The sequence below is a fragment of the Phascolarctos cinereus genome, unplaced genomic scaffold (assembly GCF_003287225.1).
Source record: "Phascolarctos cinereus isolate Bilbo 61053 unplaced genomic scaffold, phaCin_HiC Scaffold_1;HRSCAF=81, whole genome shotgun sequence".
In the NCBI taxonomy this organism is placed as follows: domain Eukaryota; kingdom Metazoa; phylum Chordata; class Mammalia; order Diprotodontia; family Phascolarctidae; genus Phascolarctos; species Phascolarctos cinereus.
The window spans coordinates 235,169,940-235,187,770 of record NW_027555514.1 but is presented as its reverse complement, the minus strand read 5'-3'; the positions used below and the strand labels follow the sequence as shown (position 1 = coordinate 235,187,770).

Here is a 17,831-nt window from a genome sequence, read left to right as displayed (position 1 = left end):
CCACAGTCACTGCATAGAGCTGCCATGATTATATTTTAGCTGAGTGATTTGTAATGAAACCCTGCGAAAGCTTCAAGCACAAACAGTCCTCACCAGGCGCTTACATTCATTACTTGTTTATATTTTTGAAGATCTTTCACAATCACTATCCCACATAATCCTCCCCAGAGGCCTATGAGGTAGCTGGGACAGGTGGTATCTCTATTTTATAAATGAGGAACCTATGCAAGCCTCTTGGCCTTATATAGACAGAAACTCAATCAAGGCTTTTGATGATGACGTCTAAGCATAAAAGTTAGCATTTCTCTAGGACTAAATCTCAGGACATAAATCTAATCCCCATTACACATTTAACATTTCATCCCTCAAAAACACATTTCAATGCAAATGACCATCTGCTCAAGATTAGTAAGAGGGCCAGGATTTAACTGTTCAGAATTTACTATGAGACTGTGAGTAAAATAGAGAGATAAGGAAGGGAGGATCTGTGAGGATCTGTATGGATTAGGAATCCAGAGAATTTTGTAAACAAATACATAATATATAAAGCTATATTTAAAATGTGTTTTATGCAAATAAAATACTAAAAATGTGGAAAGCACAAAACAATCCTAAACAATCCCATATTTGTACAATACACCCATGTACTGAAAGTTAAAAATTTTTTACCTCACTTTTGGAAAAAGTTAAGCATGGAAATATATCTTCCTGATAAATTTTGTCTAAGAACGGGCATGTCCTGTCCATTGTGGGTTCATCCTTCCAAGATCTGAACTCATTATACAGAGATAAGTCAGCCTAATAAACAAATTCAGAAAACATTTTTTAAAAATTCAAACCCCCAATTATATGTATTTATAAGTAAAGCCAAAGCAACCACTAACAGCTTTTCATTATTACCATTATGAGGTATGTATATAAAGCAACATGACTGATTTGACAAACATACTGTAACATATAAGCAAATGAATTCTAATTCCATCATATATATATTTATTCCAAGATTTCTGCAATTACTCAAAGTAGTTTTGGAACCTTTCCTTTGGGACTGCCTTCAGATCTTATACTTCATTCTTTTGAATATTTTTAAACGCCACATCTGTGCTCTTTGGCAATACAACTGATTTAGGAAATAGTCAAAATTAATTTAGAGCCACATTTAGCTAATAAAGTAGATTTTGCAATGTGTATAAAGTATTTTTTGCAAACTTTAGAGAACTGTAAATGTGGGCTATTATCACATCATTTTTTGTCATTTATATGACCAAAAAAAATATATCTATAAAGTAATGGAAGAGATTATTTGCATGTATATAACTGACTCTAAAGGCCATTCCAAAAAGATATCACCAAAAATGTTTTAAGCAACAGCAATATTTTTTAATAAGCAGTGATTACTCATTTGAATTTTTAACCGTATTTCTGTTGTTTATTTAAGATTCATTATTTCATAGTCATTCCTAGTAATTTCCATTTGGCATTATTGGTAATAATTAACCCCTGGCACCTCTTCATTTATTCTCCCAATACTAATAGATGCTATCTAGGTTGTTTTTGAAGAAACTACTAAGACTTCCTCACCTCATCTTTTAACTACAAAGAACCACAGCTCTCCCCCACCATCCATATCATGGACACTTAAACACTGTCCACAGATGCAAATTTAGAGCTGGAAAGGGCCCTGAAGGCCCATGTAGTCCAATCTCATTATTTACACAGGAGAAATCTAAAGCCCAGAGAAGACTTTTCACACAAGGTCACAAGGACAGGAAGTGCGAGAGGCAGAATTGAAGCCTCCTTCTCGTGACTCCAGGAGTGCTCTCTCCCACACTACACTTTTTCCCATCCTACCCAGAATACTGAGATCATCATCAGAAACACACTGGCTTTGAGACTTATCCACCTGAACCACAGCTAATCCATGGATAGATAACTGAAGGCTAATCAAACTTGCCAGATATTCCAATGATGACATGATTGTCTACATTCTTTCAAGCTCTAAAATGATGATCTCAACACTTAATTTTTTTTCTTCATCCCTATTCCTCAACTCTTTAGATTATGATGAAAGGCAAAAGAATGCATGACAGAAAATGTCCAAGTTAAACAATACTTCCTTCAACATTTCAAAAGATTCATGATTTCACTGATGGGAACTACTCTTTACCAATATATATGGCAAAACTTCCATTTCTTAGTAGAGTGTTTCACAAATTGCTATGGCCAAACTCCACCAAAACCTATGTTACGTTCAACTTTCTGATAAGGAGGTTTCGAAACTTAGCTAAGCTGGTCCTTTAACAATAATCCATTGCTGAGCCTGCATAGTAAAACCATTTCAGCATGGCAGAGCCTACTAGGGCTTATATTGCACTAGCACAGCTTTCAAGAACCTAGAAGATGCTCCAAACCACAAAAAAAAAAGGGGGGGGCGCGCCAAAATTAGGTTTAAAACAAAGGAAAATGTACTTGTAAATTTTTTTTCTTAAAAAAAAAAAGGCCCCTTTGGTTACCTAAGTGCCAAAGCAGTACCACACATCCCAGAGAAAGCTTGTGGCCTAAGGAAGTCGTTTACAAATTTTGTGAGGTTACAACACCTCAAAAGCTTTCAACTAAGCAGTTTGAACACAATAAAGCCAGGGACCTTTTGTCTTACATATGTGTTTCCATTAAAGCCATAATTAAATGTGATCACAACATCTTGTGGACAAGGATAAGTTTTGTGCTACTTATCAGATTAGTATATCTGTTCTAGATACTAAGACGTAAGTCAAATTTATAGATTTCCTTTGTCTAACACTTTTCTTTTACAATATGCTAAATAAAGTTTATATTTTATTTATTATTTATTTTAAATCATAATATACATATATATATATATATATATATATATATATATATATATAATATATATATAAACTTTACAAATACATCCAAATAATGGTAAAGATAACCTTCAACACTAAGTAAACAATGGGAGAAAAAAGGTATATTTAAACATTATAAAAATCAATAAAAAGAATGCAAGTTCCTAGGACTATGTATTAGTTAATGTGCTACACAATGGAAAATTTAGTATAAATATTACAAAATTAAGAGTAACAAATTTAAAACAATTTCTTAAATGTACAGTAGAAACCAATGCAACAAATTCTACAAAATGTTTATTTTCAAACTCTGAAGCTGTATGCCATCCTTAGATTCAACCAAATGCTAACTTTTCTTGTACATTTCCTATTATCATTTTTTAAAATAAAAAAGATGTATATATCTTTTCTTATTAGTGTCATCCTTTTTTTTCCTCTAAAATGCTATCCAATTAAATGAAATTACACCAGCTTTGGTTATTCAACTACTAGCCTCTGCCTGCAAACTTAACTGAACAAGGGTAACCTTACTTCCACTAAGAAATAATTCAAAAACCTGATTTGTGGCTTCAAAAACACAACTCTCAAGGTGACAAAACCATCTACTATTAGGCCCACTTTCTAGGAATGATGTGACAGTTAATATGAGAATAACAGCTCTAATCTAGGTCCTATGTCCTAATTTCAGTGACCTGCTAAACACTGATAGTTCTACATCTTCACAGTTTTCAGGAAAAAATTCAAAATGCAAAATCACACAACTTGGTGGGTTGAAGAAATCTTAATGCTGCAAGTCTTCTTCACTTGAAGACTTAGCACTAGCAATAAGATTACTATCATCCAAGACAATTTCAGTTGGCCACCCTTCATTTACATGACACAAAAAAAAGTAATGATTTTTCCTAACTAAAATAGCAAGATTCAGAGACTTACCAAGATTCCAGTTGGTATTCCAAGGTCAGCCAGAAGAGAAGGGGCTGGAGAAGTCCTGAAAGAAGTCAGCTCTACATAAAGCCTCCCCCATATAAATACTGTATTTTGTACCACAGAATTTGTTGGCAAAAAGCCTAAGTGACATCTCAGTGATGAAAATTAATAAGCATCAAAAGGGTCAGTACAGTCCTTGACGAGTTACCTCTTTGCAGTCTTTTACAATAGGCTGCATCACACTGAGGTCCTGATGACTGCTACTCATAGCACTGCTTGTACTTTTATTTCTTGCATGTCCCTTTTTGAAAGGAGCCTTTCCACTTGGCGGAAGCTCTTGAATCGGTGACGTTGGCGAAGTGGACAACACAAGTGTCTTTAAGGCAGCAACTTCTGCTTGAAGTACATCAATCTTAAAAAGAGTGCAACACAATTACTAATCTACTAAATACTTTTTTGACAAATACGGACACACTTCATCTCCAAGGATAGGGAATTAATTTTCTTCATACATTATACAAAATAGTAGATAGAGGAAATAAGCCCTCTTTTTTGTTGTTATTTTTTTTTCTGGCTTAGATTCAGCTGCCTTTCAGATTTTCAGAATTCAAATCAACAAATCTAGATGGAAAAAAAAATCACCAGTTTTTTTAAATTTTAGTTTTGTTTCATTTCCAAAGATTTCAAATGAAAAGCTCAAGATCAGTTCTAGTTCATCTCAAAATAAATGATGCTCTCTCAGTTCTGTACTGGTGATCTATTTTCAAGTACCAAATATCCACACAATGCCTTACACATAATAAGTGCTCAATGAATGTAAACAGTCACATTTATTGATAGAATATTTTGACAAAAATTGGATTATTTAATCCTTTTAGACAACATATAAAATGTATGAAGTAGTTCTAGAAAAGAGTAACATCTACTCTTAAAATGCCTGAGTAATTTCTATCATTTTTCTACTGTTAAATACAGCAAAAACTTACCTTTCCCTGTGCTTCTTTTAATTGTTTTTCAGCTGTTGCCTGCTTGATATTAGCTTCTCTCACCATTTTATGAGCTTCCTACAAAATGTTAATATAGTGCAAATTTTGGAATAAAGAATTCTTAAGATTTGATTTTTTAAAAACTTTTAAAGTTACTTTTTACCTAAAGAAGGGTAAAATCTAAATGCCAACTGTGGTATGATAAAGGCATTAAATACTGAAAGGCATATTGGAAAGAAAACACACTATGTCATCTTTTGGAATTAATGTGTAATTATGTACATAATATTGGGAATCATTTCTGAAATAAGTATCTCTTTCATAAGTAAATATATCAAATCGTACATCTAACATAAAAATAATAAGGTACAAGCATAATAAATAGATGCAAAAACTTATGGGATCAATTTAATTAACCGAATAAATGTTAGGAATGAGAATATACCCTACATGTTATGGCCCAGGTGTCAATTTAGCAGTTTTTTCACTTGTAATTAGTTTTCACATACGGGATACAGCATATACATGCACAAAAAACAAGTAAAGACATAGACACATGAATAAGGATGTAATTTATAGATACAAATCTGTTTAAAAGGCTTTAGCATGTTAAGTTCTAAAAGGCCAGGAAACTATATATGAGGCCACTTTGTATTTTGTGCACTGGAACCTAAGGCCCTTTAGTTTTTAATTAATAGGGTCTTCTTATATTAGTACCATAGATAAATAACTAATTTGCTCCCTTTCTTTAGTGTACTTACATTAAAAGTAAGAAGACCTCGATTCTGGTCCTAGCATTGCCACTAACCAGGAGTGAGACCAGGGACAAGTCAATTAAACTCTCTAAGCTTCAGTTTCTTCACCTGTAAAATCATAGTACCTGTTCTACATACCTCAGAAGGTTATTATAAGGGCAAAATAATAATGTGATGCACACAATAGGCATTCAATAAATATTTCCTGAATGGATAAATAATAAAAAAAAATGGCTTTAGGGGAAAATAGCAAAATAATACGCAAATTCAGGTTACTAGCTATTTAAGGCTTTAAAAGAAGTATATTACAACCGCCTGTCTTTTTAACATTAGAGCACTAGATCTCTGCTTTCACATGTGTACACACACACACACACACACACACACACACACACACACCCCTCTCAAATAGGTTGAGATCAAAAACTAATCTTTAAAAAGCTAACAGCTACATTAAAACAGACACATAAATGGATCAATTTTTAAATTCAAGGTTTAGATTCAACATTCAAATACATTATTCACAACTATTTAAACTCTGAGGGAATTTACTACCCATCAAGTTTACTGACAGTAAATAAAGTATATAAAAAGTATTTAAACTAAGGCACACACATGCAAACTACCTGATATTAAATTAAAAGAATTCACTGAACCCATTTTTAAAAAATAAGACATCAGAAAACCTCCAAGCAAGAGACAAAAATAAAGACCACCAAAAAAAATCTATGAAAATCTATTTTTAATACATATTCGTGTGTGTTTTGGATACTATTTTCTTCACAACAAATAACATGATATTCACAAATACACATTTAAGTAATATGTTATAAAAGTAATAGTTATGAGAGTTCCATTACCAGGAAGCATATAACACAATCACAGAGATAATCCATTGTTATTTATCTGCCATGGACACCTGCCTGGGTCACTGTGGAGATCCCAGAAATAGGGAAGACCTTTCTTTCTGCAACATCCTCTCACATTCAACACGTTTCCACAACACCCTTACCCAACTCCTAGAAAAAAAACATGTTGCGACTGACCAACTCCTTCACTTTTGTTCATGGGAAGTTAAACACTGGGAACAAGTCAGTTTGCTAGACTCGAAATTTAATTTCCTAGCATTCTGTAGCTCCAATTTGCTTTTTTCTTCAGTATTTATAGGTGGCAGCTGTAGAATCTGCTTTGGTAAATCTTTTTCAAAATTATAACTTTGTTTTGATTATAGTTTTATGCCTGATCTTTTTATAAGCCTTACTAGTTATAGACCTCACTCTAACTCTCTCCCTTCCCATTTACTTAATTTACCTGCCTCTTGTCTTCTTTCAAAGACTTGTCAGTGTAAAAGAAGATAGCTTGGCCGAATTACCTCTATGTTAAAACCAACTCTTACTGCTTGCTCACAAATTATATACTTCTATGCCTAGAAAGACACTGTCCAACTGTTAAAGCCAGCCAAGTCTTAGAGACATTGTGTTTTATGACAAGATCTCTAAATTCAGACACTGGAGACAAGTCTAGCTTGTTAGTTATCTGGATCCTTTTGTACCTAATGCTTTCTCTTCCAGTTTGTTGATGTATATGAAACATTTCAATTCTTTAAGGCTCTTCCTGAACAAATGTCTTTCAATCTGGCTAGCTACTTTTTTTTTTTTAATAAAAATGATGTGCAATCTTGCCTGAGAAAATGATATCATTCCATGACACAAGGTTAACTATTGAGGCAATCTGACAAACTAATTCATGCTAAAATGATAATGAAAAACAGCATAGTATAGTTTTAAAGATAACGACTATAGGCACAAAGCCTGCCCCCAAATGTAGTCTCTCTAATGCTGTGAATCTGAGTCACTGTACCATGTTAATGGAGAAGCCAGTTTATGTCAGGTGATATGTAGCCACCTATTTTGCTCTTGAAGGTCAAACAACCTTGCAACAACATCTCTCTTTCTAGAGCTATGTCAGGTTAACCCTCCATAACAGTACTAATAGGGTCTCTCAAACAGAGTTGTTCCTGAGCTTCCCAAAGGGTGTGCCAGTGCTGCCCAAGTTGGAAAGGTGACAAATATGAGCCTGGCAGTGTAGTACACATTTATTTTCTTTAGACTAGTCTGAAAGACTCATTACCAGATAGCTAAGCAAGAGGTGATGGATTTTGTGGCCACAGCAACTCGTTATAGTCTACTAATGCATCTAAGGATGGTGACTTGTAGCTACAGAGAGAGTGTACACAGATGAAGCCACAAATCTTGTGAAGTGCAGAAATGTATCAGGTGACATTATAGCTTCTAGTACTCTTGATAAAAAATTACCCATCTCCATTATAAATTACTAACATTTACCTCCTGAAAAATTTCTATCAATAAATGCATCACAACCAAAAGAATATATATACATTTTCTTTTATAGAATAACTAAAAAGCGGCTAACCTCAAACAGACTAGCTGTGAGTTCTTCTAATTCTTGTCCCAGCTGATCTCGGACTTTGGAAAGCCTCTCACATTCTTCATCTTTTAGTTTCAGTTCCTATGAAAAATATGAGTTTAGTATGCTTACAAGTGAAACTGAACATAAGATCATCTTATAAAATTCTGACTTTTTTCCCCCTTTTTCCCACTGAAGCTCTATGGTGCACTTCTTTACAATGTGGAGGTGAATGTTGCTGAGGCTTCTCAAACGTTCTAATATCTGAGCACAAGTTTTGGCAAGTTCTCTAATGCTGAAAAGATTTTATGCGTGGGACTGGTGAGCAGACTCCACAACATTTATCCAAAGAACAAACTAAATTCAGAGTAGGGTTTGCGGCTCAAATCTGGTTGGCCACTGGGTAACAAGTAGGGGCAGAAGGAAAAGGAAGGTGCATAGAACAACAAACCATACTACTTAATGAACTGAATTATATCCATATTGATGTAAAGCCTCATTATAAATGAAATCAGACACTGTAAATACAATGCATTTTAAACAGAAAGGTTGAAGATAGATTTATGTGTTCAAAGGAAATAAGAAACACCATTAAATAGGATATTAGTCATTTGGCTTTAGAGTACCGCTGGTGGTGAGTATATACAAACAGACCACTTTCATTAAAGCAGCTTGTATGACATCTACAGCACTAATTGAAGCAGTAGAGAAATCCTGAAAACTATGCCCTCCCATTCAAAACTATCTTGCATTTATTTTGCACACATTACGTTTATATACACTTATATAATACATATCATCTTCCCTGATAGAATATAAGCTCCAGGAAGACAAGCCGTTTCATTTTTGTCTTTATATGTATCCCGCCCCCCACACCTGACACAATGTCTGGTTATAGTGGGTGCTCAAGAGATGACTGTTAATTTAAATAACTTAGCAAGGGTCTCCAAACTAATTTACTATATAGTTTGATACTCAGTGACTTCAAAATGAAAGTAGACAGTAGACATAAAGGAGAATGATGAAACTGGGTTGAAAAGTATGTTTGGGGAATAAGAAATAAAATAGGCCAAAGATTCACAGACAACTCAGAAGCCTAATCCTACATACCAAGAATACTTCTTTAGGAAGAAAATCTGAAAACACCCTGGTAATAGATTGAGAGCACAAACATCATCATAAAATCAAGAGTCCTATAATTAAGACAGGAAATGATTAAAGATACAATAGTCAAAACAAGAAACAGTTGTGTGTCATCAGGACCACACTTAGCATAGTGCCTGGCACACAGTAGGCACTTAATAAATGCTAGCTGACTGACCACAGCGAAAAGTTAAAAAAGAAATTGGAAGAAAGGACAAAAGGCGAGAAGATGACACTGCATTCAACTAAAGTTGCACCAAAAATCACCTGATAAAGACAAAGTCAACTCCAGGAAATGTGAAAAGGAGAAAAGTGAAGACTTTGATTCTACTACTACATCCTAGAGAACTTTAAATAACACAGAACATCATCACAACAAGGAGGTTGGAAAAGGGACCTTGTGGAGTTGCGAAATGATCCAACCATTTTGGAAAACAATTTGGAACTATGCCCAAAGGGCTATAAAAATGTGCATACCCTTTGACCCAGCAATAGCACTTCTAGGGCTACATCCCAAAGAGATCATACAAATGGGAAAAGGACCCACGTGTACAAAAATATTCACAGCAGCTCTTTTTGTGGTGGCAAAGAATTGGAAATTGAGAGGATGCCCATCAATTGGGGAATGGCTGAGCAAGTTGTGGTATATGAATGTAATGGAATACTATTGTGCTATAAGAAATGATGAACAGGCAGACTTCAGAAAAACCTGGAAAGACTTGCATGGTCTGATGCTGAGTGAAGTGAGCAGAACCAAGAGAACATTGTACACAATAACAGCCACGTTGTGCGATGACTAATATTGATAAACTTAACCCTTCCCAGCAATACAAGGATCTAAGACATCTCCAGAGGCCTCATGATGGAAAACGCTATCCACATCCAAAGAAAGAACTATGGAGTTGAATCACTATCATTTTTTTTCCTCTTCTGTTGAGTTTTGTTTTCTCTTTCTGATGGTTCCTCCTATTGGTTTTAATTTTTACTTACAACACCACTAACGTGAAAATGTGTTTAATAGGAATGTAAATGTATAGCCTATATCGATTGTGCACTGTCTTGGGTAGGGTGGTGGGGAGGAATGGGGAGAAAAATTTTAAACTCAAAAGCATATGGAAATGATTATTGATAAATCAAAATAAATTAATAAAATTTAAAAAAAAAAAAGAAAAGAGACCTTGGAAAACTGCGTCAGCCAGCAAACATTTCATTCCTATAAGCAGAAAAGTCAAAGGCAATTCAGACATAAGAGAATAAATTCATTTGCAAAAAAATCTTTAGAAGAAGATGCCAGAACGATAAGAATACCATTATCATATGAACAAAAAAAAAGAGAAAACAAGCCTATAAGGGTTGGCATGAGGTATACCTAAGCCATTTTTAAAGTATATGTAAATGAAATTCAACATTAAATAGAACTGCCCAAGTGTATAACGGGACAATAAGAGCAGAATCATCATACAGAGTAGAAGTCACATGCGCTCATGCCAGAATAGGATCATAGCACAGAATATCAGCCAGGAAAAGGAGCAAGAGCAAGAACTAATCAAATACACACACACACACACACACACACACACACACACACACACACACACACAAAATCCATAGTGAGGACAACACAATTTTAAAAGGCATGAAGGAATCCCAAACAGAAAAAACCAGTGACCGAAATGACACTGGCAACCATTAAACAACATGTCTTCTTCCTCCTATCTTTATGAGAATGATCTATCTCTGCAGCAATATGAGAAGGTAACAGATAAGCATTTTAAAGTCCATTTTCTATATCTTTATAATCACATAACTGAATAAGAGCAGTAGAGAATTAAGATCCCACTATGTTTATTAAATTTTGAAAAATCGTTTACCTCAGGGCAAAATGGAGTCTTAAAGGCTCGTCAGACAAGGCACCTCCTATGTGTATATTAAAATCACATAAAACTATGCCAGATGTAACAACTAAAACGATTTGGTTCAATCATCTGCTAAAACCGACATTCTGTGCAAAGTCCAAAAAAGATTCCTGTTTGACGGCAAAGTTCTTTCTCTAAATTCTATTTACATACAACATTCTCCTAACCACAATGAACATGTTAACAATTAAAGAAAAAATTATCTTCTAATGAAATCCACAGATGTTCAAGAGATGGGCCTACTCACCTACACAGGAGAAACAATGGAGATTCCTATTGTTCAGATACAAGCAGCTGGACACGAAGCCTTAAGAAAAGTGCTTCTCAAACGGTGCTTGCGCAGCAAATTTCATTAAGTGTGCTGTGAACTTTGTATCTTAAGCATATTATAGATAATGGAAACTTTATAAATAATTTTATTTAACCAGGCCGTGAACTCATAAAGAACACAATAAAAATAGCTGCCCTTACTATAAAGAAACTTTGGACACTCAAGTCTCCCAACTTTCCCAAATTTAAAAGCTTGTATTGTGGTTCCTCACCCCAAAGAATACTGTTTTATGAAAGAAAAATAATGTAAAAACAACCACTGTGGAATATAGTCAAGCAATATGTGCACCTCGGACACAGGAAACCAACAGACCATCCCTTAGGAACCAGAACTGAAAAAGAAGAGGAGACTGCTTTAGGTCCCATGAAGAAGCCACACTCTCCTTTGACACTGCCTCAACAAGAGCCACTCTTGCACACCAGTTAGGCTTCAGATGATGCTATTAATAAGTAAATGGCCATGTGGTGGAACCACAGGAGCCGGGCTCAAATGCTGGCTCCACTTTGGCCAAGTACCTCAAGCTCTCTGAGCTCTAACAAAGGATACTTTGGTTGTAAATAAAGTAATGCCCAACTCTTCAAAATTACAAAGAAAGGCACATGTCACAAAAGCAGTAAGGAGCAGAGTTAATGTCTGAAGGCAAGTTTCCTAAGGTCACAAGAACACATTTAAAGCTAGCAGGGACCTCAACAGTCATCTAATTCAATTCCATTATTTTGCAAATGATGAAGAAGCCAAGGTTAGAAACTTGATCAAGGTCACAAAAGTCACGAGGAGTACAAAGCAAAAGATCTGAACAAAGGTCTTTCTGCCAGGATATTCAACACTTGATTCAAGCTCTAATACTGGATAATGAGCATACTAACACCTGCAAAATATTAAAAGACCTACAGAAGGAGCTCCACTACCTTGGGCAGATCCTCTACAGAAGATCTGAGGGATGATATGGGGGGAAATAGAGGCAGCTAGATGGCTCAGTGTACAGAATGCTGGGCCTGGCATCAGGAAGACCTGAGTTCAAATAAAGCCTCAAACACGTATTAACTGTGTGATCCTGGGCAAGTCACTCAACCTCTGTTTGTCTTAATCCACTGGAGAAGGAAATGGCAAACCTTTCCATTATCTTTTGCCAAAAAATTACATGGACAGTATGGTCCACCAGGTCATGAAGAGTCTGACATAACTGAATGACTGAACAATAAGAAATCGGGGTAGGGGGGATGCCATACAGGATCAGAAGGCATACATACATGCTTTGCAATAGTCATGACTGCAGACAGTGCCCACCTCCATAAGCCCGCAGAGCTACTGAAATGCACCATCTCATAAAGAACATATGTTCCAGGATGCCTATGTTCGCGCAGGGAACCTGAATCAATGTTGTGACACCCAACTAGTGCACGGAGTGCTGGACTAAGGAATCTACAAGATCTGAGCTCCAATCTGACTTTGGACACTTAACTAGCTATGTGACCTTGGCCAAGTCACTTATACTCTGCCTGCCTCAGTTCCTTGTCCGTCAAATGGGAAAGCCCAGAGGGAGCATATATCAGTTTCTCTGTTAAACAGGGGCACTTATAGTTTGTCACAAATAATGAGGGAAAATACTTTAAATTTCATCTCCGGAATTTTTTTTTGTTTTTAAGTTGTAAAAACCAATAATAGTGCCTTATCCCAAAAAAAGCACTTTAACACTGATTCTATATAAGATATCAAGTGCTCACTTGTTAGGAAATATTTAAGAAAAGGTTAAACATATCTTGTTAAGAACATCCTCAGTATATCAAAGGAAGGATAACTTCAGAGAGAGCTGCTATTCATTTTATCTCTCAAAAATGTTCCTAGTAATAGGTACTTTATGCCCTGCCTTCCTCCTAAAAAAACAAAAAAACAAAAAAAAGAAGGGAGCATCTCAATGTGGAACCCAACAGAAATCTTTAAACATGCATACTTGCATACCAATGTCATGACCCTCAGTCAATGTTGAAAGGGTTGTTGAAAGACAAATACACTAATACACTGTTGGTGAAACCTTAAATGGATACAACCATTCTAAAAAAGCAACTTGGAATTACACAAATAAAGAGCCTTTGACCCGAGATCCACATACATGAAAATATTTATACAAGTCTTTTTGTGGTAGCAAAGAACTGCAAAGTAGGTTCTCATCAATTGTGGAAAGGCTAAATAAACTGTGATACATGAATGACACGGAATATTACCATACTATAAGAAACAATGAATATGATAGATAAAGAGAAGCATGAACTGAAGCAAAGTTAAGTAAGCAAAGCCAGGAAAACAATATGCATGACTACAACAATATAAATGGAAAGAACACCACCCAAACAACTGAAACTAAATCTTGTAAATTATATAGAGAAAGCTGTCCCCCAAAGAAGAGAGATGTGACAAGACGTCCCTCTTGCTACCCTGAACAAATAGGAAACCTTAATTTTTTTTTTCTTTTTCTTCTTTTTAAAAAAAATTCTTTGGGGCAGCTAGGTGGCGCAGTGGATAGAACAGCGGCCCTGAGGTCAGGAGGACCCGAGTTCAAATCCGTCCTCAGACCAAACACTTGACACTTACTAGCTGTGTGACCCTGGGCAAGTCCCTTAACCCCAACTGTCTTAAAAAAAAATTATTTGTTATAAAAGGTAGCTCTCTGGAAGGGAAAGAGAGGAAGGTCAGGGGGAATTTATACAACATAAGTAAGAAGACCTGTTTATCCTCAAACACTTCCCCTGAACCAGCATGGCTGAGGAGACATCACATTGGTAGTAAGTGTGAGAGATGGGATAAGAAACACCCTTTTACCTTACTAACTGCCAACTGGACACCTCCACCTGAATATCCCTTAGGTATTCCAAACTCCACGTGTCCCAAAAGAACTCATACAAGGGGCAGCTAGGTTGGCGCAGTGGATAGAGCTCTGGCCTTGAAGTCAGGAGGACCTAAGTTCAAATCCAGCCTCAGACACTTGACACTCACTAGCTGTGTGACCCTGGCAAGTCACTTAACCCAGACTGCCTCAGCAAAAACAAAAACAAAAAAAGGCCAAGATGCAGAGTAAAAGCAGTGACTTGCTTGAGCTCTCCCCCAAACCCCTCCAAATACCTGTAAAAAAATGGTTCTAAACAAATTCTAAAGCACCAAAAGAACTCATATTTATCTAATCTCCTTCCCCCAAAATCTATCCCTCCACTAAATTTACTTATTTTTGCTGAAAATCACTGAAGCAAAGGCTCTGTGCTGGCTCAGCACTCACAAACTTCAGCAGGTTGGGTCCTCAGGAGGAAGCCGTATACTTCTTCCCTCAGCATTCTTGAAATAGCCCTCAAGGCCTAAGGGTATTTACTACTACTGTCCATGAGCCTCTATTCAGGGGGTTCTCATTGCCAATTTCATTAACCAGTAGATTCCCACCCTGACACTTTGCCCTCAGTTTAATAGTTACTGTCCTCAGTAAATCTACTGGAGGGTGTTAGGCAAAGTTCAAAGATCTAACTTCTAGAGAGCTCTCCAGTGATTCAGGAAAGTTCAGTATTATCCCTTTTGAAGGCCTTTCCCAGTGAGGTGGCACAGTCCATAAACATTCAAAAAACAATCATTCTTTGATGCTTTTAAATACATACAAGTAAATATCATTTTATAAAGTTCTGACAGATTAACTACTTGTCTTGGTACTTACTTTCCCCCATCCAAAACAACAAGGAAAGGGGAAGAGGAAAGAAAAAGAAAATCAAGCCTTCCCTCTCAAAGGGAACCTGATTACTGCAGTTTCTCAAAGCATATGAGAGTTGTCTCCACAGGAATTAAGAACCTGAGATCACGGAGAATCTCTTTCTCACTCTTCAGGTGAGAAACCAGACTGAGGTGGGTTGGTATTTGTGTATCAACACTGATCTCCTTGGCTCCAGAGGATGAGGTAGGGGTTATCCCCTCCCTCTCCTGCTCTGGGCTCAGTTACGTACCAAGTCTCACAAAAAATCAGCACTGGGACCAGGAGGACTAGGGTCTTCCCTTGTCGCTTTCTCACTACGGTGCCTCTTTACTCTTCACTTACCTATAAACCAGGTATCAAGATGACGGTAATGGACAGTGTCAAAGGCTGTAGGGAGTTCAAGAAGGATAAGGACTGAAAAAAAATATCATTAGATCGCTGGAAACTTTGGAGAGAGTAGTTTTAGTGGAAAAATGAGGTCAGAAGCAGAATGCAGAGCTAAAAAGAGTTGAGAAGGGAAGTGGATTTTTTCTCTTTTTAAAAGCCTTCTCAAGAAGTTTAGCCACAAAGGGCAGAACAGGTACAGGACAAGAGCTAGAGGTAATAGACAAATCAATGAGCGATTGCTGAGGAGGGGGAAGGCATGGGCATGTTTACAGGCAGTAGGGAAGCAACCAGTAGACAAGAAAAGATTCAAGATAAGTGAGGGAGCAGGGATGATGGAGTGGGCAATATGCTAGAGGAGATGGGATGGAATGCGATCATCTGAAGATGGGCAGAGGTTTACCTTGGTAAGGAGAAAGACCATCTCTTCATGGAAATAAATTAAGATAGGTCATATTTTGGTAGGTTTAGTTAATTTAAAATGGCTATTCATATAAATGAATAATAAATAATTTAAGATCAGGGAAGGAACAGAAGAACACACCAAAGCAGCAGCTTTGGAAGATGGGACAATGATAACATACTGGAGAGAGAGAACACAGCACCTCAACTTTTTTTTTTTGCCTCTACTTTCTTGATCAAAGAGAATGATACATAGACTGGAAAGATAGAACAAAAACAGGGAGCTGACCATGGACTCATCATTAACAGGGCATATCAAACAAATCTTTTTTTCTGGACATGGCTAGGTCAAGGGGATGCCATAGACGCAGTATACCTGTAACTTATCAAAGCACCTGACAAGGACTCTTAATAATACCCTTGTAGACAAGATGGACAGACCGGGCTAACTAATGTTATAGTTGATTAGAATCATAACTGTTTGTATGATCACATCCAAAAATAGCAATTAATAAATGGATTCAGGCCAAACCAGAAGCTGAATGCAATTGAGATCAGTTCTGACCACGTTCTGCACATTTTTATCAGCGGCTCAGATGAAGGCAGAGAGAGCGCGCTCATCCAAAATACAGATGACACAAAAGTGGGGGTGGGAGATAATCATCAGGTTGGATGACAGAAGGAGGATCCAAAACAGCTTGACAGTCTATAATGACGGCTAAATCTAAGGAGATGAACGGTAATTAGGACAAATGTAAATAAGTACTACAGCTGAGTTTAAAAAAGATCAGCCACGGTACTGAGACAACAATTCATATGGAAAAGACCTGGGGAATTTAGTCTAGCACAAACTCAGTATTACTCCACAATGTTATGCAACAGGCAAAAAAAAGCTAATACAATCGTCCCACATCAAAAGAAAAAGAACATGCAGAATAAGGGATGTAAAAACGCTAATGATTTCTGCTCTGACCAGATAAATCTGTCATCGTGAGACACCTTTTAGGAAGAACACGGAGAAATCTGAATGTATCCCAAGAAGGCTCACGAGTAGAGTGAAAGGTTGAAGGAGAACAGAGCGGCACAGTGGAGAGCCCTGGGCATGGAGGCAGGAAGACCAAGATTCAAATCCCACCTGACACTTGGGGCCTGCGATGACCAGGGGCAAGACAGTTAACCTCACAGAGTCAGTTTCCTCGTTTGCAAAATTGGGATAATAATCTTGTTTCCTTAAATTAAGTTTTATTTGAGAATAATAATTCTTACCTCAAAGCATTGCAGTGAGGTTCAAATACGTGAAGCACAAACTTTAAAAAGTATTAACATAAATATGTTACTATTAAAACTAGTATGTTTAAGTCCAGAGAAAAAACAGACTATAAAGTAGGCACACTTTTTTTTTATCAATCAGATAACAGGTTGGACCAGACTACCTCTGAAGTACCTACCAACCCTAGGAAGCTATGATTTTATAATTTTAAAAAATGCTCCCTCCATTCCCGTATTTAAGAAATCAATTTAGGTAAAACTACTGATAAAGGTTATACATTCTGTGGATAAGAACATGATTATATTAGATATGTAAGGATTCAACATTTGTGACTAGTAATCTCATTATTGTATCATCCCCAACCAAAGTGGGTAGACGGATGTAAATGATGGTCTGACTTGATATGAAAGACCTCTGATCTAAGCAGTATAAGACCTCCCTTCTCTGACAAGGATCAAAACCTATCCATAACTGACAGTTTTAGAGTAGCCTAAGGATCAGAGCTTCAGTGACTTCTTTCCTAATATCATACAATTCATTAGTAGCAAAGCCAGGAACAGAATTCAGCCTCTCAGTCCAGTGTTCTTTCCATCACTCCAGAAAGTAGCAAATACAACTATCTCACACATTTTTTAAAGAAATGTAGGAAAAAATCTAATCAAAGTAAAAGAAATGAATGTCCATTGGGAAAGAAACTAC

The 17,831-nt window shown here is 36.5% G+C and overlaps 1 protein-coding gene across 1 annotated transcript in view; it reads right to left on the bottom strand.

Annotated features, from left to right (window-relative positions):
- The window catches only part of RAB3IP (RAB3A interacting protein), a 50,522-nt gene that overhangs the window by 9,221 nt on the left and 23,470 nt on the right, over positions 1-17,831 (bottom strand). The window contains 4 exon segments of the mRNA XM_020990240.1: positions 670-798; positions 4,003-4,206; positions 4,781-4,858; positions 7,969-8,064. Of these exon segments, the coding sequence (XP_020845899.1) occupies positions 670-798; positions 4,003-4,206; positions 4,781-4,858; positions 7,969-8,064 (507 nt within the window).